Source organism: Podarcis pityusensis (assembly GCF_964106645.2).
Source record: "Podarcis pityusensis genome assembly, chromosome: 4".
NCBI classification, from domain to species: Eukaryota; Metazoa; Chordata; class Lepidosauria; order Squamata; family Lacertidae; genus Podarcis; species Podarcis pityusensis.
The window spans coordinates 57,492,097-57,514,238 of NC_138027.1; the positions used below are offsets into that span (position 1 = coordinate 57,492,097).

Consider the following 22,142-nt stretch of genomic DNA (forward strand, 5'->3'; position numbering starts at 1 on the left):
AGGACTAGGTTGCACTGTTAATCTGTTGAGAATATTAAAATTATTTGGTTTGTGAAGTTTCTCACTATAAGTAATCTGTCTTAATTACAAATACATGTTGGAAGTGCAATGCTGTGATATTTTTTCCTGAGTACCTACGGCAAGAGCTAAACTAAATTTGTCTTGTTTTAATATCATGCTCTAGATTGTGTCCATGCTATCCCATTGTTTAAACTGAGAAATGTAAGTTAGAAATACTGCAGTTCTCTTTCGGCTAGTTTGATAAAACCAAACACCTTGGATAAAAATTTTTATAGAAAGAAGTTCTGCATTTGTTGCATTTTATTATTTGAAAAGTTCTAAAATTGGTAACCAAAAACCGTTTAGATCCATCAGAACATTAGTTCGGCTGTGTAAGTGGAGTTAATGTTTTTCTGTTGCATGCTGAACTCTGTAAATATGTTTGCTACAGTGTGGCATGTTCTGGTGAATTCTGAGTGATAACAGTTTAGTTATTGTGAATTCCAAATACAGTGTGTACAGCGACAAATTCCAGAAGAGCAACTATGTTAATTTTGCAATAAAAAAGAAAATAAGCATTGGTGACTGTTTGTGAACATTCATAGTCAAGAGTCAGTGGTTTCATTTGCATGTAAGGCAAAGCCACCTATGCTAAAACATGCATGAGTATAGTTTGTGTTTCTGTATAGTTTTTAGCAAATAAATTTGATGGGCTGACACTAGTTGAAGTTAGGCAGATTAGATTGTGTGTGTGTGGTGGCAGCATGTTGGTGTTATCTTGCTCCACACTTAGTTAAGATAAACACAGTGACCAGCCCAGTCTCAACCAGCACTTGTGGTTTGTTTCTCTCAAATAAACCACAATTGGGAAGCTAAGAACAAACCTTGGCTTCAGATCAAGAGAAATAAACCACAAGTGTTGGTTTGGACAAAACACTAAGCCAGCCATTCTGTGATTTGTTTCTCTGTTCAAGGAAAGGAGAAATGCTTGAGCTGTGTGCATTAGTTAATTTGTTAACAGTGGCCAGCATTGTGTCTGAATGCAGTTAGTTTCTGAGAATGAAACTTATTGAGAAGTGGAATACAACTGTAACTCATGTTTATGCACAAATGGGAGAAACAACAATTTGAGAAGGTGGAAATATAATTAAATAGGAATGCAAATATTTTCTAGGGTTGTTGTGGGTAATTTGAAAGTACAAAAGTGTTCAGTCAACTCCACAGATTGGCTGATGTATGTTTTCCCTGGGTCTAAGTCTAGTGTTTTTTTCAGTTTGCTTCTGTTGTAGGTTTATGAGTTATAAGTCATTCAGGTGTGTGTATTAAATTTCAGTGAGGACTGGGGCATGTTTGGTCCCATAAGATATTGTGTTCCTTGGAAACTCATGTTCTCTGAAGTTTGGAGAGAATTGTCGAGTGCCCTTGCCAGGAATTCTTCCCTTGCACTAGGAGACTGCTGTCCTGGTGTAGGGGTTGTGTGGCAGTCTGGCAGACTTTTTGGCATGGAAAATGTTACCTGAAGCAAAAATGCTTGAAAGCCACTAGAGAGTGACATGTGTGCTGTATTCCAGCTGGTAACTGAAGGAATGTATTTCTGTTATTTAATCTTAAGGTTAAACAGCAATACAGTGGTACGTCGGGTTACATACACTTCAGGTTACATACGCTTCAGGTTACAGACTCCGCTAACCCAGAAATAGTACCTCGGGTTAAGAACTTTGCTTCAGGATGAAAACAGAAATCGTGCTCCGGCGATGTGGCGGCAGCGGGAGGCCCCATTAGCTAAAGTGGTGCTTCAGGTTAAGAACAGTTTCAGGTTAAGAAGGGACCTCCGGAACGAATTAAGTACTTAACCCGAGGTACCACTGTATAGTCTGGGCTTGAAGATGCGCAACCTTATATATTGTAACGTAAAAAAAAAATAAAAAATGGGGAGGGAAGACACAAGTAATCAGATTATTGCATCCTCGTTTTCATGGGTGTTGCATTCTGGGTTATAGTGCATGTACGTTCCGCCTCCACCCACTCCCAGGACTGAAAACGGTGTGCACATCAGCAGTCGCATGTGCCTTGAACACACACAAAGTGGGAGTTGCATGTGCTAAATAGAGCCAGGAGAAGAAACTTTAGCTCTGTTTGGGGTTTTGCGCCATTGGTTCATCTCTTAATTATGTTCAAAGCTACGTGCCATTCACTAAATAGTTGAACCATTGGTGTCCAGAAAGTTAATTTATTGTACGAGCTCAGATTAGCAGTGAAGGTAAAGTAGAAATAAACGAAACCCTGTTGAAATTCCAGTCAAGGGGTTATACGATAGCAATGGGGTCATGAACAGTTCTACCAAACACTGTCCTGTATCTGAACTGGAAGAGCTGCGGCTGAAACTTAAAATGTGGCAGCTTTGAAATGAATGAAAGTTAGGACAAACAAAGAGGCACAATGCTGGCTTTAAATGTAGGTAGGCTCATTTACCACCCACTATAGTAGTAATTTTTGAGTACACATTCAGAAGAAATATTTCAAATTCCTAGATGCTACTACTAAATTGCACGAGCTCAACATTATTTTTAGCCTATTTGAATTCTTCGGTTTGGTGTGAACCTAGTGTAATGTTTTCTCACTGGGAGTGCTTCTGGAATGCTGTTTCTTGCATGTGAGTCTTTGCTGGAAAAATCTATGTGGCCTTTTACTTCCCTGTGGGTTTGCTCATGAGAGTCTTTCCAAAAACACTCCCTTGGAAGAAAATCTTAGAATCTACTCTTAGCGTACTGTTCAAAAGTTTAAAACTCAGATTTTCAGCAAGTTGTGCAAGCTGGCAAAGGCAGAGATTTGTCCTAGTGGGCCTGTTTAGATATTAAAGGTAAAGGTAAAGGTACCCCTGCCCGTTCGGGCCAGTCTTGCCAGACTCTAGGGTTGTGCGCTCATCTCACTTAAGAGGCCTGGAGCCAGCGCTGTCCGCAGACACTTCCGGGTCACGTGGCCAGCGTGACAAGCTGCATCTGGCGAGCCAGCGCAGCACACGGAACGCCGTTTACCTTCCCGCTGGTAAGCGGTCCCTATTTATCTACTTGCACCCGGAGGTGCTTTCGAACTGCTAGGTTGGCAGGCGCTGGGACCGAACGACGGGAGCGCACCCCGCCGCGGGGATTCGAACCGCCGACCTGATGATCGGCAAGCCCTAGGCGCTGAGGTTTTACCCACAGCGCCACCCGCGTCCCGTTTAGATATTGGATGTTGGAAAATTACAGACACGAAAACATTGATTTCTGATTACATAAACTCATAGAGTGGATTCTTTTTGAGCACCCCAGGATGTTGATTCTGTTACAGCCATGCTGTGTCTGCTGGATTTGTCTTATTAACTTTGTTGTGTCCTATGAGAAAATGTATCTGAGTTATTTTCTCTGTGTCAGTTTATCGCCTGCTAGTAAAACAGAATATTTTTAAAAAATGCATCTTTCTTAATTTATAATTTATTATGCTGTTTTTGTATCATGATCCTCCTCCAAACAGGAGCACAGGGTGACTAACGACATAAAGGTACATAGCAATACATTGAATAAAACAGTACAGAATTGAAATCACTTACAAAGCTTAGCAGCAATAGTCAACCACATCAGCTGCTCCAAGAGATAGGCATGGCAACTCATGGAATCTTCAGCAGACCTGAACAAGAATCCAATAATTTTGCACATTCCCTCTGGAATGGAATGCTTGGTTAAATGTTAATGGGATGATGATCCATGCTGTTCTGTTGTTCAATTTGTTCCTTTACATTTGGCATGATTTGATGACTTTCCATGAAAGTTAATTGTCAGCACGTAACATTGGCTTGGTAAGTTCACATGCCCACTTTCACAGTGTAAAGAGACTATGAAACTGACTTGCCAACTGAATGTGAGCTTGTGTGGAACAGTAAATCTGAAAACTCAGACATTTTGAGTTTTGGATCCAGTTGAAAGGCTGAAAAGAGATGACTGGTTGGCAAAAGCAGTTCGGGGGATTTAGGGTGTGGCAGCTCAAAGGCAAGTATTTCCTGCTGTTTTTCTTGCTTCTCCAGCCTTGTAATACCTGCTCAGTTGTTCCCATGTACATAAATTGAATTGTACAGATGTAAGTTTCCAGTAATCATCCAAAAGGAATAGCCTGCTTCTTTGGAATTCATAAAAACTTTTAAACAATGGTTGGCCTCATGCTAGAAGCCTCTTGCTATATTGTGAACAAGTTATCCCATAGGCAGTTCCTAGCTTCTCCTCGAGTGCTCTGGATTTTTAAATTGAAAATTTCAATCCTCAGCCTTCACTACACTAGTGCAGTAAAGTTGACTAAATAGGTAAATTTTATATTTAAAGGCAGAAGCCACGTGCAATGATAGTATACCATGAACAGAAGCAGAGCACTGCTTGCAGAACATGCCAGCAGTGCAGAACACTGGAGGAAGAACATCCAGCACTTTTATTATGTAGGGGTGCTGCTTCTTCATCACACTTATTATAAGATCATTTGTTCTGAAAGGACCAGTTACAATAAGCAGGAGGAGGTAGGAGAGTGGCTGCTAGGCACATATCCTGGCTTGCCTCTGCATAAAAGATGACACTACTGGTAGTCTATTTACGGTATTTTACATTGTCAGTGCAGTAAGCCTCAACTTACACAGGGGTTATATTCTGGGATTCATGCCTAAAGCCAAAATTGTGTATAGTCCAAACACATTGGATGCAGTGGCAGGTATAATTGCCAAAGTCTTTTCCCCCACATACCCACTCTCATTCAACCCCCTTTTAATTCTTTTAATTATTCCAAGCACATAGAGCTGAATGCACACAAGTTATATGTGCATAAGTTGCAGGCTTGCTGTGTGCCACCTTTTCAGGGCTCTTCTTATGAGAAATATATTTGGTGCAAGAATACCTGTGAGTATCCCACGTGTTCGGTGTAAGATTTTTCTCCATTGCCTCCCGTTATACATCTTGTCCCTAGAAACTGAGAATATACATTTCTCTTATTAATCTTATTAATCTGATGTGCGACAACAATTAGCTGTTAAGCTACTATATGAGAGAAGGTTGGTCCAGGAACCATAGACTTAACATTGAAATTGAAACGGCCTCTATAAACCAAAATTCCCATTTGAGATTTTCACATTGCACATATAAAGTGCCAAATATAGAACACTCAAGTATAGAGGGGTGATAAGAAGAGACTCTGGAGGAATTCTTCTCCTCTGTGTACTGCACTTCTGCAGACTGTTCAGAAAAGGTGAAATACCAAGTTGTTGTAAACTTCTTAGGTTGAGCTGTGAAATTCTTCAGGGGAATGCTAAAAATTCTATTTTTATCTGTTGCTACCAATAATGTCAATAGTTGAAACCAACAGAAAATAGCTATTTCTTGGAATGTAATAGATACTGAGTGCTTTTATTTTTTATTTTTGCATTTGGAGTGCTCCTGTCTGTTCTTCTGTAAACTAGTGTTTGTGCCGTTTTTATTATTCTATGTATGTAGATATTTTGCATGCAGTGTTTCAACATTGCCTTCACAATCACTTGCTCAGTGATCAGTTTTACAAATGTGCAAGAATGAAAATGATGATGTATGTCCTCCTTTAATGCTTTCAAATAAAGAGAAAATACCTAAAAGTAATGTTAAATCTTTTTTAGACTTCTAGCCAGTTCTGTTTCAGGCATTTTGGTCAGACAGTACTGTTTTATGTATCCATTCATGAATCACATCTCTGCCAAAGAGCATCTAAAGCACCTTGCAGCCCTGAAACATAATACAGTCACTTTAAGAAAATCTTATCTTATCATTGAAAACACTAGTAGCACAAACTTACCATAAAACTAGTGCAAGAAACCTAAAGCTAGTCTGCAGACTGACATTTTTCTTAACAGAGCATTAAGATGAAACAGCAACACAGTTTTCATAAAAAGCATTGGTAAAATCAGTCATATAACACAAAAAGCAGCAGAATAAAATAAATTCCCATTAGAGCCAAATACAAAAATAGTACACATTAAAAATATCAGTATAGAGCTATCAAATACTAATTTAATCTGGTCACTAAAGCCTGGTGTGTTCAGAAGGATTATGATGTTTATGTTTTGGAGAGTTCTGGGGCAACAAAGCTAATGAATGCCTCAGTGCCATGGTTGTACAGGCTAGGGACTTGATCCTCAAGCCTGATTATGACCAAATTTCAAATAACATATGACCTAGCTACCACATCACCACAAAACTTCTAATCTATGTACCTGTTTCAAACCTGCTGTGTTGAAGGCCTTGCAAACCCAGACACACCTGAGCCTGAGACACAACAAAGAAGTGCATGTGTGGCTTGCTGGTGGTGGCAGCAATTGCAGTGCTCCCTGCTAGGGTGAGAGCTTCCTGGGCTTGCTGGTTGAACTATAACAAGACGGCTAGCACAGTGTGGTGCCCTCCAGGTGCTGTTGGACTCCAGCTTCCATTATCGCTGACCATTGGCTAATAGGTGGAGTTCAGCAACATCTGGAGTTGTCTACTCTGCTATATATTATTACTTGTTTCTGTTCTATTGCAAATGTAAATATATTTGACTGCTGATTTCTCTTCCTCTCCTCCTCCTCCGGTGACTAACACATAGTGGCCCGCATCCAGAGTTCCTGTGAATGTAATTTGCTTACAGGAACCTACTGCTAGAGGAAGCAGGCAGGGAGCTGATTTTTTTTGCTGATTCCTCCTTTTCCTTGCCCCCTGAAAATCTGCTCTGGAGATTTGGGGATCCCCTGTATGTCAGATAATGTGGGGGATTGATAGGGGGAATTGGAGAAAATTGCCTCCCTTTCCTCCATGGGGAGCATCCGTTGGATTGCATTCCCTTCTGCAATAAACTTTTCTGTTTGCAGAACAGTAATTTGTGTGTTTCGTTATTGTCTTGTCCTCATATCAAAATGTAGGGCAAATGTCTGTTTTCTTGACATTTATAGCCAATTCCCAATGTATGCACCGTGAGCAAAGTACACTTGATGTATCATAACAGCTTTAAGAGTCCTGCTGGATCAGACCATCTTGCCAGCATTTTGATTCTCACCAGGGCTTGGCAATATCAGGATTTCAACATCATGATATATCACCAGCTATATAGCAATATAAAGGTAAAGGTAAAGGTACCCCTGCCCATACGGGCCAGTCGTGTCCGACTCTAAGGTTGTGCGCTCATCTCACTTAAGAGGCCGGGAGCCAGCGCTGTCCGCAGACACTTCCGGGTCACGTGGCCAGCGTGACGAAGCTGCAGCTGGCGAGCCAGCACCAGCACAGCACACGGAAACGCCGTTTACCTTCCCGCTATAAAGCGGTCCCTATTTATCTACTTGCACTTAAGAGTGCTTTCGAACTGCTAGGTGGGCAGGAGCTGGGACCGAATGACGGGAGCTCACCCTGCCGCGGGGATTCGAACCGCCGACCATACGATCAGCAAGTCCTAGGCACTGAGGTTTTACCCACAGCGCCACCCGCATCCCATATATAGCAATATAGCTATAGCAATATAGCAATATATCATGATGTCTGAAAATAAGGAGGGAGAAGGAATTAAGGTGGGGAAGCAGCAACAGCAGCTGAGTGTTGATTCCTAGATTTGTATTGCTCTCTCCATATCAGCCCTGCAATAGCCAGGCAGCTACACCACAGGGTTCTTTGCTCCTGTTGTGCATACCAGTGTTAGAAACTCGGATATATAAGCTAGGCGCCAAAATGGTTAATCCACGGTTACAGCTGCCAAAACAGAATGTCTAGTTGCCATTTCTTGGCAAGACATCTCTATAAAGTCGTATTCTTCAAATGATTTACTGACTGTGATTGATTATCAGTTTAACATTGGGTTAGTTCAGATGGCAACCTTGGGCTAGGTTAAGAATTTTGAGAACCTAAAGGAGAAAAGTCACTTGATCCAGGAACAGTCCACATATATATTGGCCTATTCCTGCCTTTTTTCTTAATGCTGACTACTGCTGCTCAGGCTGCTCAGAAAAAGAGTTTTAGAAATTCATTCTGATTGTACAGATAAAATATAACTGATAGAATTCTACAGGATGGGTTATTAATGTATGAAAAGAGTCCCCAGGCATGCACCTCCTGATGCCCAGGCATCTTCACTTGGTTTAAAGTGGTTGAAAGCCAGGTGCAAAATGCACCTGGTATCGGACTGATTTCGAACACTGCTTTCAATGAGTGTAATTCAGATGGGAATGCTAGTGAATTTATTTATACCATGCACCCCTTCCAGTACCCTCTACTACTGAACTGAGCTCTATTGATGGTGGTAGGAATAATGATGGTGGGCCCAGCTAGAGAAGTGGCATTTGCCAAAGTTTGCCGTGGGTTTAGGAGGGGAAGGGTTGCTGGAGTGATACCATCTCAAAGCAAGAGTAAGAAACTAATCAGGCATCTCACATCCTCTCCTGTCAGTAAGTGGTGATGGCCATAGCAACTGGGTCTAAGGGAAATGTTGAGAAGCCTGAGGTAATGTGTTCCAGTAAGGAACCACTCACATACGTGTGTTACACTGATAGGTTGTATACCAGCACTTTGCTGCTTCACAGCAAAAGGGAACTAGCTTTGATTGCATAAGACCTCAAGTGTCATATGGTGACCTCCAAACCCATATTGGGAACATGCAGCAGTTTATTACTCTATGGAAAAGTCCCCCTGCACTTGGGGAATATGTCTAATGCTTTATAGTAATGTTTTTTAAACGAGATGGTTTTAAAGACTCCCATAGAAATTGCCGGGACATAATTTTAAAACCTTAGTTGACAGTTTTGTCCATTATCTGCAAATACCTAGCTGGTGAGAAAGTCCAAAATGGAAATTGTGCATTTTTGAAAATTTGAGATGCATTAATTTATTACAAGATGACTTGGGGATTATTTTAGCTGGGGGAAAAAACGAAAGTAAACAAGAGGTGGTGTCAAAGTGTCAATCTTTGACTTGTGTTTTTGTCATGGGACTTTTAGTAGAAAATGTAGGAGCAGTTGTCAAACATGCAGAACCTGATGTTTAGTCTTTCTTAAGCTTTCCATCTTGCTACGGCATTTGGATTTAGTGTAAAACTGTTTGTGCAGTTAGTTCTCCAGGTTGTGTAGTTGTAACCTTCCAGCCCATAGCTCCTTCTTGGCCTCTGCCAATAGAATAAATTATGTAGCTTATTCTATATGCATAATTTTGGAGGTTTGTTTCACACAGAGGATGTTTGCAAACCCAGCCTTAGGTGACATTGCTACACTTCTTTTCTGACAAAATGCTAAGTGCCACTGCCTGCTTTTCCAGCTTTGTGGTTTCCTTGTTTAGAACATCCCACTGATCACTCAGATATCTCTTTGTGCACATTCCCACTATCACAGGAAGACCACAACTTTTATGTTAATCCTTACTTAGCATTAATGAACCTCTGCTCCCAAAGCCTAATCTGCCAGCCTTGCAAAATAACTTTGTAATCCTATCTGCCCTTTAACTGATACACAGCCACTCCGTGCTTTCTTCCTTGTTTTCTCATCATAACCCTGTATTTTACTCCTTCCCTCCCCTACCTGTGAAAAGACTACAGTCTTGGAGCACTATTGTAATAGCTGACTTCATTATTGTTCGCTATTTATAGGCGTACTTATAACAGAATTCTTGGGGCAGTTTACTTCGGGGAATAAGCCAAATTAAAAATTAATAACGAAAACAATAAAATATGATGTAGCTGAAAACCCAGGTAGCAGAGAGTAAAACAATTAAGAGCTAAAAGAGATTTAAAACACCCTGTGCAGGAGCTGATTTAAAAGGCCTGGTGGCAGGACCGCCCCAGCATTCTCGACTGTTTGCAGAAGGACAATGACTAGTCTCTTTAAAATCCAAGGGACTGGGCTTTTAAAAATCCAAGGGATTGCCAGAGCAGAATATTATTCTGGCATAACGTGAATCTTTTATTGGCAGAGAGTCTGAAGTACACTGATTTGGAGAATTTCTAACATGTTGGCAATGGCTCTTACTTGATAATTGCAAAGATGACAGTAAACTAAACGTTGCTTCTCCTGACAGAAACTTATTTGAAGAAATAGTGAGATGATTATTGCACATGCATTTTATTTTCATTGGACTCATAGTCTGATGGAAAAGGAGAGCATAAATGATGTGGTATGAGAAACAGTTTTCCTATTCAGCATCCATTTCCTCCAAATCAAAGTTTTAAAAGCTATTACAGTTTTAAGTACTCTGCAAAATGTAGTTGGAAGGACAGTTTCTACTGAAAAATTACAGAGCTGGTCATTTTCTACCATTACTTTTCCCATATTTTTTAAATAATAAAAACATTAAAATTGTGCCATTAGAGCTCAAAGCTGCAGTAATTTTTTCCTGTGCCAAAATCTAGCATGTTCTGAAATGATAGGCATGGTAGGATTTAGAAAACCTTTAGTGCAGCCAATTAAATATCAGTTATCAACTGATTATGATTTTACTTCATATATTAATACTGAATCTTCCTCTGTTCAGGCTTTTGTAGACAAAATCACACCATCTACGTGCAAGAGAGAAGTACAGGCTTGGAATAATTCAGAGTTACACACAAGTACAAAAATTATGCAGGGAAAAAGTCCTAAGGGGTAAAAGAGCCCCTGAACATCTCCACAAAAACTCAGTTTTGTGGTGTGCTGAGAGGAGGCAAACCCTGACAACCTGGTGGAAGAGAGAGATAGAATGGAGTGTTTGGAACAGGTGGACAAAGACATTATAGATTGTAGATATAGGTAACTGACTAGTAAGAACCAGTAAGTGACCTATCCAATATTGAGATGTTTCTTCTATGTGAACTTAGTTGCGGTGTTGCAGGAATCAGCATTGGCACAGTGGGATTCCCCGTGCCCACAATGGCATCCCCAAATCTGCTCTGAGGTGTTGGGAGATCCCCAGAACAGATTTTAGGGGGCACAGTGGGAGGAGAAGGGGATAATGTTCTATTACGCAAGGAGAAATCCTTACATTGATGGGACGTTCACCTTAGAACTATGTTGAATACAACCCCTAATGTATATATGTTGCCTTTAGATTCTTGTTCAACACCTGCCAATAGCTAAGGCATATTGTAAAAAATGTCTAATAATTGGAACTTAAATGGATAATAGTCACAATAATCAGAATTTTATATTTTTGTTTCTCAGGTGCTGGTGATCAGAATCTCTTCAGTTCTCTGTATCCAACACTTTCTCAGCAACTCCCAAGAGAGCCCATGGAATGGAGAAGGTAGTTCCACTTTTCTTCATTATATGCATTGGGCAAGGAATCAGTGCAGTGATGCACTCTAGCAGTCTCTTGACAAGACTTGAAATGAGTTTAGAAACTTAGAAGGAATAGACATTGCAAGTTTTCAGAGCTGTGACGTAGCTCGCAATTAATTGTTACACCTTTTACTTTGTTCTGTCTCATTGTCTTAAAAGTATAACTATTCTGGCTAAAAGTTTTGGGTGGATGCTGCAAACATAATTCCTGTTTCAGAATAGAATATGTGTTAAGATAATAAAGAATGTAAATAGAAATCACTTGAAAATGAGGGATTTACCTATTCTAACTGTTCATAAGATTCATGGTAAACAAAAAATGGAATGTCTTCCATTAAAAACTTCTGTAAGTTCAGATTTGCTTTTTGTAAGAGAAGATAAGTTTACACAATTTTTAAATACATTGTACTACTGCATCTATATTTCTGAACTGAGTATTGCCATCTTACCATAGCCAATATATTTGCCCTACATGCTTCCTTTTTCTCAGCTTTGATCTGTGTGTAGTAATATCTATGTTCTATATACTATTCAGATCTTATGGGCGTGCTCCTAAGATGATTCATCTGGAATCTAATTTTGTACAATTTAAAGAAGAGCTACTACCTAAAGAAGGGAACAAAGCTCTTCTGACATTTCCCTTTCTCCATGTATATTGGACAGAATGCTGTGTAAGTACGGGTGTGTGTTTTAAAACATGAACTAACAGCTAGGTAATTTGTAGTTAGCTTTGCATTCTCTTATAGTTTGTGGGTGAACTTATTAAACTCAGGGGCAAGGGGAACTCTGTGCCAACTAGAATAATGCCTCATCTAGTTAGCAAAACTAGTGTTAACAGTGTGTATTTAAAATAAACTGTTGAAGAATCTTTGCAGAGCGATCTGTCAAGTGAAAATACTACAGTCCCCCCCGCCCCCATTCAGTTTGATAGTTTTAGAACTCCCCACCCCCTGGCATTCCAGGAAAAAGCATTTCAAGTATGTTTCAGTAAACCTGATGTTGTGTTTAATCTCTTATATCCTTAGGACACAGAAGTGTACAAAGCTACAGTAAAAGATGACATCACCAAGTGGCAGAATGTTCTGAAAGTTCACAGCTCTATGGATTGGTTAATTGTAGTGGTAGAGTGTGATGCCAAGAAAAAAAACAAAACGAACATCCTTCCCCGAACATCTATAGTAGATAAAATAAGAAATGACTTCTGTAACAAGCAGAGTGACAGGTTAGTAATTCTGGAGCTTAATAATTTTAATTTATTGTATTTGTAGCTGGACAACTTTTGATGGTCTTTCATCTGAGAAAAGGGTGGGGCATCTTAGGCACTCTTCATGTTGCAGGACTGCACTCCCATCATTCTGGCCATTGGGTGTACTATTTGGGGCTGGTGAGAGTTGGAATCCACAACATAACTTAGCAATGTAAGGTTGACCCTTGTTATATCCAAAAGTAGTGGGAAAGAGAAGCTTCAGAGCTCGATCTGTTCCTACCATTAGAGATGCTGGGGGACTGCTTCAGATATTATGTTTGCATGTTGCCAACATCATAGAATTCTAGTGCTTGTCAGCATGCTTACAAAAACAATTTGGATCCTAGATAACTAAGATTGTTATACTGTTAAACATGGCTTAAATTTTGTGTCTTTGTGGCAGCTCTTAGAAAGAATATTTGTTATTACTCTGAGTCTCTTCTAAATGATATCATCTAGTATTTATCCTTGTAATTTTTCCTAGTAAGTTATGAGAGGGTAAAAGATAACCTTGTTCTACAAGCGATCCGATACGTCTTCAGGTATTCATGGGCTCCAACTCCTGTCAGCCTCAGTCAGTAGCTGGGGATGATTGAAGTTGTAATCAAGCAATGTTGGGCTCTCCACAGGTTCCACATATCTGATTTAAAATTTGCTTGCGTATTTTAAGAATGATTCTAATACATGTGAAGTAGTCCTGTAGTTTGTACTTATTTTGTAACTTTTGGAACACATGCTGTAGAACGATATAGTGTGTGAATATGTATACAAGGGCTTATTAGAAACCTGGACATACCACATTAGTTGAGAGGATTCCATACTAGGCATTATTCAGTGCTGCAGTTGCACAAGAATGCTCAAAAAAGTTCCCTGCACTGTTATTCGTTTGTTTGTTCCTTCCTTCCTTCCTTCCTTCCTTCATTCATTCATCCATTCACTCCTATGTTGCTTATATGCCAAAATGGCTTCTATTATTCTACTGCAGCCTCAGTGCTCCCTGAGGGGGCACTCAGGAAAGGCCTGACATGTAGGACAAGAGGAAGTGGGGAATTGGTAGAAATAAGGCAGAGGCAGCTCACTTTTATATTTATATATGTACATTTGTACTCTACCCTGTCTTTAAAACTCAGACCAGTTAGCACTTGGATAAAACATACAGTCATGCTGTCCACATGACCCGGAAGCTGTACACCGGCTCCCTTGGCCTATAGAGCGAGATGAGTGCTGCAACCCCAGAGTCGGCCATGACTGGAACTAATGGTCAGGGGTCCCTTTACCTTACCTTTAAAACATACACTTAACTTGCAGTGGAAATAGCTCTTGTTGTTACTCTCTGACAAATCACATAGTTTCTTAGGCTGTAAGTCATTGGTCACAAAGTTGAAGTTCCATGGAGTCCATTCTTAGAAATCATTTGATAGGAAGAAACCACATGGTTTTGTAACCGGTGAGTGTTGCAAAATAGGCTGGTGAAACAAAATATTTCAGAATATTTTGAAACAAAAAATAGTCTGTTGGCTTTCTTCCAGTTTACCACTTTCACAAAACTTTCCAAATGAAAATACGCATTCTTGTTCAGCCAGGAACAGAGCAAAGTGGCAAAGATTTAAGTCTAGCTCAGCTGGCAGAGCACGAGACTCTTAAAGAATCTCAGGATCATGGGTTTGAGCCCCACATGGGGCAAGAGATTCCTGCATTGCAGGGGGTTGGAAATGAATTCTGTGATTCCTCCTCTGGAAGAAAGCAGGGCCAGCAAGAAATGTCCACTCAAGAGGCTTCTGCCTTTTAGTGGGAAGCGGGGGGTGGAATCCAATATAGTGCTAAGGAGAACATTCGGCCAATGTAATGATTCCTGTTCTGGCGCATTCCCAACCCTCCAGAGCAGATTTAGGGATGGTGCATGGGAAGGTGGGAGGGTAAGTCCTGTTGTTCAAGTGAGCATCCTTGCACCATGGAGCATATCAATACAGTGCTGTTTAAATTTATTTTTGTCCTAATGCTCCTATGCAGGTCAGGGTAGGATTGCTAATATTAACAGGGCCCCTTTTGAGCTGCAAATAGAGGCCAGGTTTGCTTGGGTCTCGCCATTTTCTCAGCCTTGTCTTTCTCCTCACACTTCTGCAGTTAGATAGGAAATAATGATGCACCAAAGCAGCTCGTATTTGCACTCTCCATTGCTAAAGTTGTGTCCTTAGGCAGCACTGTTTTTTGATATCCCTTCGCTGCCTGCTGTCTTATTGGCTTAATCAGACTGGAAAGTTGGATACCCTGGATAACAGGCTGGCCTATTTTACTAATATTGGGATATTTTTGGAAGGAGGACAGAGGTTGTGTGTACACACACACACATATCATGCCGCATGCGGATATTATTTAGGTACCTCTGAAGAGTTCCTTTTGACCAAACCTCTTCTAAGCACTCTGTGTCCTTTTTCTTTTCTTTTTTCTTTTTTTACTTCCTTACTTTATAACACCTCAGTACAAGTGATCTGTCTTGGGTTTTTGCTTGTGAAAACCTTCAATACTGAAACCTTGAAACTGGGTGGTTCTTCCCTACAGAGGGGTTGTCGCTTGTTGGCCCCTCCACTTTGTTTTAGGAGGAGTACTTTTTAATCTTTTACATTTGTTTAGTTTTTTTGATTTTTTTGTATTATTTTAAAACACCTTGAGACTCTGGTGGTGTGAAGTGATAAAACCCTTTTCCTGTTATTCTTGCTAAAAAGAAAGTAACCTCCTAGCAAGTCTAGTATCCCATTTGATTTGTCCATTCTTGACCAAAAGATTAATTAATCTAGCTCAGTTGGTTAGAACATGCAGCTGATAACACCAAGGTCGCAGGTTCGATTCCCCCATAAGGGTCAGCCGCATATTCCTGTATTGCAGGGGGTTGGACTAGATGATCCTCTGGGTCCCCTCCAACTCATATGATTATACGATTTTATGATTCTTTCCTCCTTACAGATGTGTAGTGCTATCTGACCCCTTGAAGGACTCTTCCCGCTCTCAGGAGTCCTGGAATGCCTTCTTGACAAAACTCAGGACCCTGCTTCTCATGTCTTTTACCAAAAACCTTGGCAAATTTGAGGATGACATGAGAACTTTGAGGGAGAAGAGGACGGAGCCAGGATGGAGTTTTTGTGAATATTTTATGGTCCAGGTATGGTAAAGCAGTCTATGGAAAAATAAACCTTTTTAAAACTGGTCTTGTACTGCTTGCATAAAACAATGTGTTTGCATTAAACTGTTTCCTTTAAACTGTGTAGAGCTAAAATCATGAGCAAAAGTTTTTGTTTCAGTGCTTCATTTTTCTTGCATGAGTCAATTTAGCTACCTTTCACAGAGCTTATAGGAAAGGGATCTGAAGATGCAAACCAGTACCCACTTTGTACCATCAAGATTAACACATTTTCAAGAGTGAAGACTTTCCTTTAAAATTGGCCCTTGGTTTCCTAAGAGTAGTCTTCGGTTATTTTTGCCGGGGTGGGGGACGGGGGAGATACCAAGTACTGTACATTTTTTGTTGCTACAGTTTTGTTGCTTCCATTTTGTTGCACCCTAACTATTAACATATATTTTTCTTTATATATTAAAAGGAAGAATTGGCCTTTGTCTTTGAAATGCTGCAGCAATTTGAGGATGCCCTTGTGCAATATGATGAGCTGGATGCCCTGTTCTCCCAGTATGTTGTCAACTTTGGAGCTGGTGGTAAGTAGTTAAATCAGAAGTGTAATTGAGCATTTCCATGAAGAGATCTGATGACTTTTGCTTTGCAAAATTAAATTCGAGCAATCCAAGGGTTACAAATAATCCACTTGATTGTGTAAACTTTTTATTTCCCCGTAATAAAAAGTGTATTCAACAGAAAACTTTAATTCGGATGTGTGTAGCTTAATTCACATTGCTTCAATGTGGCAGGTGTCGTTACCTCTCACTGTGTTTTGCATAGATGGCGCAAACTGGCTGACTTTTTTCTGCCAACCGGTGAGAAGCTGGAATGGGCTGGTTCTTCGTAAGCCAATAGACATGGAGAAAAGAGAACTGATTCAGAACCAGGAAGCCACTCTGTTAGACCTGCGCAGTTACCTCTTTTCTCGCCAGTGCACATTGCTGATCTTTCTCCAGAGACCGTGGGAGGTATCTCAGCGAGCGCTAGAACTTCTCCACAACTGTGTGCAAGAGCTAAAGCTCCTTGAAGTAAGTTTATGTAAATTAATCCGTCAAGTGATTTAATGCTTAAATTCCCTCCCTAGCTCCTTGTTTTGCTCTGGATTATAGAGTGACCAAAAACAGGGGTGGGCAAAAGACAGATTGGGGTCTGCGGGTAGATTTCTGGGTGATTTGAAGTATGTCAGCAAGGATTCACACTCCTGGTCGTTTAACGATAGCTACAACCAAAATATATTTATTATTATTATTATTTAAATTTAAAGTCTATTATGATGAGAAATGTTGGTGGAGGTGGGAACCAGGAGTAGTTTTTGTGTGAGAAAGGACTGTGAGCTCAATTCTGTTACTAAAAATAAATTCCTGATTCCAGCCGAGTGTCTGCTCATAGTTTTACATTGCCTCCTGACACTATTTGCACCTGACTTCTTTTTGTTGGGTTTTGGGGTTCTAATAAAAAGACAAACCCAAAGTAAATCCCGCAAACCTGAAGTCTTCCCAACTCTGAGCTTAAGGGTCTTTTAGGGTGGCAAGAACTTGAGCCTCCTTTGGAAAGCGATTAGCTAGTTTGTGTGGAAGTTTGTGGTGTATGGCAGGAGATGATAGATTGTCCTCAAGACCTGGCTTTGTGTTGCATGCAACCCTCCCCCCCCCCTAAAAAAAAGGTGTTAGTACTAATCTATACATTTTTTGCCTTATAAGAATAAATGTTGGGTCTGAATGGTGTCTTTGTTGTTCTTATCTTTAGGTCTCTGTTCCTCCTGGCGCTTTGGACTGTTGGGTCTTCTTGAGCTGCTTGGAGGTTTTGCAGAGAATAGAAGGTTGCTGTGATCGGTCTCAGATTGATGCCAATGTCTCCCACACAGTCGGCTTATGGAGTTACGCCACTGAAAAGGTAAACAAAGGGAGTGATGCATGTTGCCGAACTGTCAGTGGAAAAGTTTCATAGTTACAATCAGTACAACTTTTGTTTAATGGGAGATAGGCCAATATGATACTGAAGTTTTGCTTCTAACGGATCAGACAAATATTTGTAAGGGCAGTGCACTCATTTTTCTTCTTAACCAAACACTGTACCCGGATATATTTGGCTAGCTACATTCCCAGATAATGAACTTTTGTACTTCTTGCATCAGTCTAGCTGAAAATCTCTCTCCCCGCAAGACCCTGGCATGTGCATACAAATGTAGTTTTTCATGTGTACATTGGGTGAGGGGATTAGCCCACCTGCTCAGCATGGCAGTCTATTCTCCACATCGTACACTGGAAAATTGTATTTGCATAGGGGTGTACATGTCTGCAGTCCAATGTGTGTAGGACCTATATGTACACGATGCAGTTGGATCCTTCATGTGATAAACTCCATGTTGGGATATGAGCGGTTGCAAACAGGGGAATGGGATTTTACATGATTATGCAGATTATACAAATAATGTGAAGCATTTGGTTGGTTACTGTTTCGGAAAGAATGCAGAGCTAACAGACTAACTCAGTATGGTAGTTCTGTTGCAGGTGCCCTGTAAGATTTTGGATGTGTTGGGGTGGCGATGCATACATGTGACTTATAACATTATTTGAAATGAATCTGTCAGGTTTAAGACGGTTTCTTTCATCTGGTATCCTACTCTTATCAGTTGCTCACATTTATTTTCTGGAAATATAGATGTTATTCGCTGGAAAGACAGAAACTTAGCAGTTATTGAGGCGTTACGATTGTCAAAATAAATTTGTGAGGTGTTGCAAGACTCTCCGTGTGACTTAGGAGTTAAAAATGTAGCCAGTGTTTTCATATTTCTCTTGTCATGAAGTACAGTGACAGAACTTTATATTTCTGCAGTTGAAGTCCCTGGGTTACCTATGTGGACTTGTGTCAGAAAATGGGCCCAACTCGGAAGATCTTAATCGAACAGTTGATCTTCTAGCGGGACTTGGAGCTGAACGCCCTGAAACAGGTATTTACAGAAAATGTTTTATGAAACTATGTGAAGGCCCAATAAGTTCGCTTGATGTCAGTCATGCTTTTGATGGACAACTATTGTTTGCTTCAGTATTTGCCAAAGTTATCCATGTTCAGCGACAGTTGGCTACTGAAATTTTCATACTGAAAAGGGATTAATCTTCTCCACAATGCATGTATCTGGACCATTTTTGAATACCACAGAAATTCTTTTATGCTATACTTATTGGAGTGGTGGACAGGAAGTTTGTAACTCTAGTCAAATAACATAACGATGCTGGTAATTTGAGTTTCTCGTTATGTGTTTGATGTGCTAATAGATCCCTTCAGATAACTGTGTGTAGCCGCTGTTTGTTTTTTAAATGACACTTTTAGTCTTGCTGTACAGTGAAAATTTAAAATATCACCATTTCCTTTGAAAATAAAGAGTAGAACTGTGTTCCTGTTAACATAAATAATAATACAATTGTAGAGTTGGAAGGGACCCTGAGGCTCATCTAGTCCAACCCCCTGCAATGCAGAAATAGACAGCTATCCCATATAGGAATTGAACCTGCAATCTTGGTGTTCTCAGCACCATGCTCTAACCAACTGAACTAATTTTTTTGCACTGACAGAATATTTGATATATCAGCTAGATGTGCTGAAATAAGAGCAAATCAAAGCCCACATTTGAGTTTGAATCACAGGTAGAAAACCCCAGACTCGCCTAATGTTAATATCTTGGTTCTTTTAAATATAGCACAGGACAAAGTGCAGTGTGGTCTCTTCCTGTATTAATTTTAGTTGCCTTTTGAGAACGGAAGTCTTACATCTGCCCTATTTTATTTTTGAAGCCAATACAGCACAATCTCCTTATAAGAAACTGAAAGAGGCCTTATCATCCGTAGAAGCTTTTGAAAATCACTACTTAGTAAGTATGCCAGATATATTCTGCATGTAGATTCTAAATAAGAGAACAAAATATTATTGAGTGTATAATATATTGGGTGTAGTCTTCAGTCAATATTTGCAGTAGAATACTATTCCTAGGGGTATACTAGTTTAAGAAATAGTATAGAATCATAATCAGTGTTGGGAGGGATCTTCGAAGTCTTGATTCAAAATGGCAGCCAGCACCCAAAGGTTGGCAAAAACCACTATCCCACCTTGGGAATCCTCATGGCGAGTTTAATGGTGATATCTCAATAGGTGTCCAAACCTATAGAGAACAAACGGATAGACTTTCAAAAATACGTAGCTGATGAAGATAACGAGCACAACATATTTGAATATCTGGAGGCTGGTTAAATGTTTGTTTATATAGCTTTTTACATAGTCTCTTGCCCTGCATATTTTGATGCTGAGTGACTATAAAGTCAGTATCTAAATACAATGGTGGAATTCTTGTATGTGTAATTAGCTTTTTAAAATATTTGCCAGATTTCCTCTAAACTTTCAATAAGTAATCAACAACTTACAACAGTGCAAAAACAAAAACAAAAAACCCAAAGGAACTTTGGAAAAGATCTTTGTGCTCAATCGATAGGATATATGCTTCTGAATATATTAAACATAAAGTTTTGGAACAAAGAACTGTTGTAAGATAACTTGTCCTAAAGCCCCATGTCTTTTCTTTTCTTTTATCTTATGTAGGATCTTTCCCATGCTACTATTGAAATGTACAAAAACATTGGAAGATCTCGCTCAGCAAAGCTTGTTGGAAAGGATCTGGCAGAATTTTATATGTAAGGAAAACTTTAAATGGTTGCCTTTTAATCTGAAAGGGAGAGGGACTGTGGCAGTGCATCCTTGTTGATTCTCCTTGAGATCTCAGCTTTTCATGCTGTTAACCATGGTGTCCTCCTGGATTGTGTCTGATACATTGTTACAGTTATTCCACTCCTATGTACAGGTCCCACTTGGCATGCCTGCTGTGGGGTCCTGTAGGGTTCTATTTTGCTCTCATGCTCTTCAGTATCTATATGAAGCTGCTGGGTGAGGACATCAGGGAAGCAAGGTGTCAGCAGTGTAGGCTGTTGACAAATCCAGCAGTACTTCTTGCTGGAATAAGGTGAGACTGGAAGGTATTGGGCTGGTGTCTGGAGGCTGTAGGGGGAAGGGTGGGCAATAAACAGCAGCAGCAGGCTGGATGAGGGCCACTATAGTAAGAGTGCATCTAGAAGACAGAAGCTGTGTGGGCAGGCAGATATTTGGCCTGGGAACTAGATAGGTTCCCTGATTTGCATAGGGTTGCATTCCCTTTGAAGTAGCAGGTATATAGTTGGAAGTGTTCTTTGATTCAACACTGTCACAGAAACAGATATGGGTTCTGCGTTTTGAAGTGCCCTTTCCCACTCCATCTATTTTGTCAGCTACATCTGTTTCCTCATAGAGGTAACTCAACTGCAGTTATTCATGGTCAGCTAACCTACTATCTGAACTACTGTAACACAGTTTACATGGGGCTGCCTATGCAAATGATCCAGAAACTCCAATTAGTGCCAGAATGCAGCTGCCAGAGTATTGTCTGGGGGAGCCATGGGGAATCGCATTAAAACCAACCCAGAAAGATCTTCAGTGTCTGGCTATATTTTTCCAGGCTGAATTTAAAGTCATAAATGACTTGGGATCCAAGTATGTGAAGGATTGCTTCTGCTGTTACCAGCTTGCCCAGGCTCGTTGATCTGGAGGGGAGGCCCATCTCAGAGTCTCACTATTAGGAAAGATGCATTATGTGGTAATAGGTGATTCGGCCTCATCATTGGTGGTTCCTGGATGGTGGAATGCCTTCTCCCTCAAAGTGTGATTGGCACTGACCTTGTTAACATTTTTGTGCCAAGTGAAAACATTTCCTGTTTGCCTGAGCCTTTCAGTGATTTTAGTCATTCTCTACAATGAGAACCATCTCTGGGGTTTGATGTTGATTTTATGGACTTTTATCTGCTTGCTTTATTGACTGTGGTTTTAATAGAGATATAAATCACTCTGAGATCTTCGGATAAAGAGCAGGCTGAAAATATATTTAATAAAATAAATAATAAATAATGCACTTAGAAATTAAGAGACGTTTTAGGCACATGTTCTGAAAAATAATTGGAAACAAAAAAAAAATGGCTAGGTTAACCAGTTAGCTTTTCTATGCTGCAGCAGCAAAAATATGTGCTCAAAATTGTATTAGCTATCCTAATAATTAGATCCCTAACCACCATTCCTTTATGTGTACAGTGATATGGAATCTAAGACAAGGAAAGGGTAAATGCTCTGTAGTTCTATCAAGATATGCACACAGCTTAATATTATCAAGGACTCTATGAGCTTAAAAGCTTTCAAGGTATTCTAACAATCCATTCCATGTACAATGAATGCTAAGCATATTGAATAGGGTATTAGTTATTTTATTACTATATATTTATCATTATTACAGCATAAAATTTACATGCCTCTTGATTGTAAAAAAAAAAATCAATGCTGTTTGCAAAAAGATAAAATAAAATCGA

General features: G+C 40.0%; 1 protein-coding gene across 1 annotated transcript in view; it reads left to right on the top strand.

The window, feature by feature from the left end:
- TRAPPC10 (trafficking protein particle complex subunit 10) overlaps positions 1–22,142 on the top strand; it is a 44,600-nt gene that overhangs the window by 5,282 nt on the left and 17,176 nt on the right. The window contains exons 2-11 of the mRNA XM_081003723.1: positions 11,180–11,261; positions 11,832–11,967; positions 12,322–12,518; positions 15,504–15,699; positions 16,136–16,247; positions 16,489–16,736; positions 17,455–17,601; positions 18,544–18,658; positions 19,500–19,576; positions 20,299–20,390. Of these exons, the coding sequence (XP_080859849.1) occupies positions 11,180–11,261; positions 11,832–11,967; positions 12,322–12,518; positions 15,504–15,699; positions 16,136–16,247; positions 16,489–16,736; positions 17,455–17,601; positions 18,544–18,658; positions 19,500–19,576; positions 20,299–20,390 (1,402 nt within the window). The remainder of the gene's footprint in view (positions 1–11,179; positions 11,262–11,831; positions 11,968–12,321; positions 12,519–15,503; positions 15,700–16,135; positions 16,248–16,488; positions 16,737–17,454; positions 17,602–18,543; positions 18,659–19,499; positions 19,577–20,298; positions 20,391–22,142) is intronic.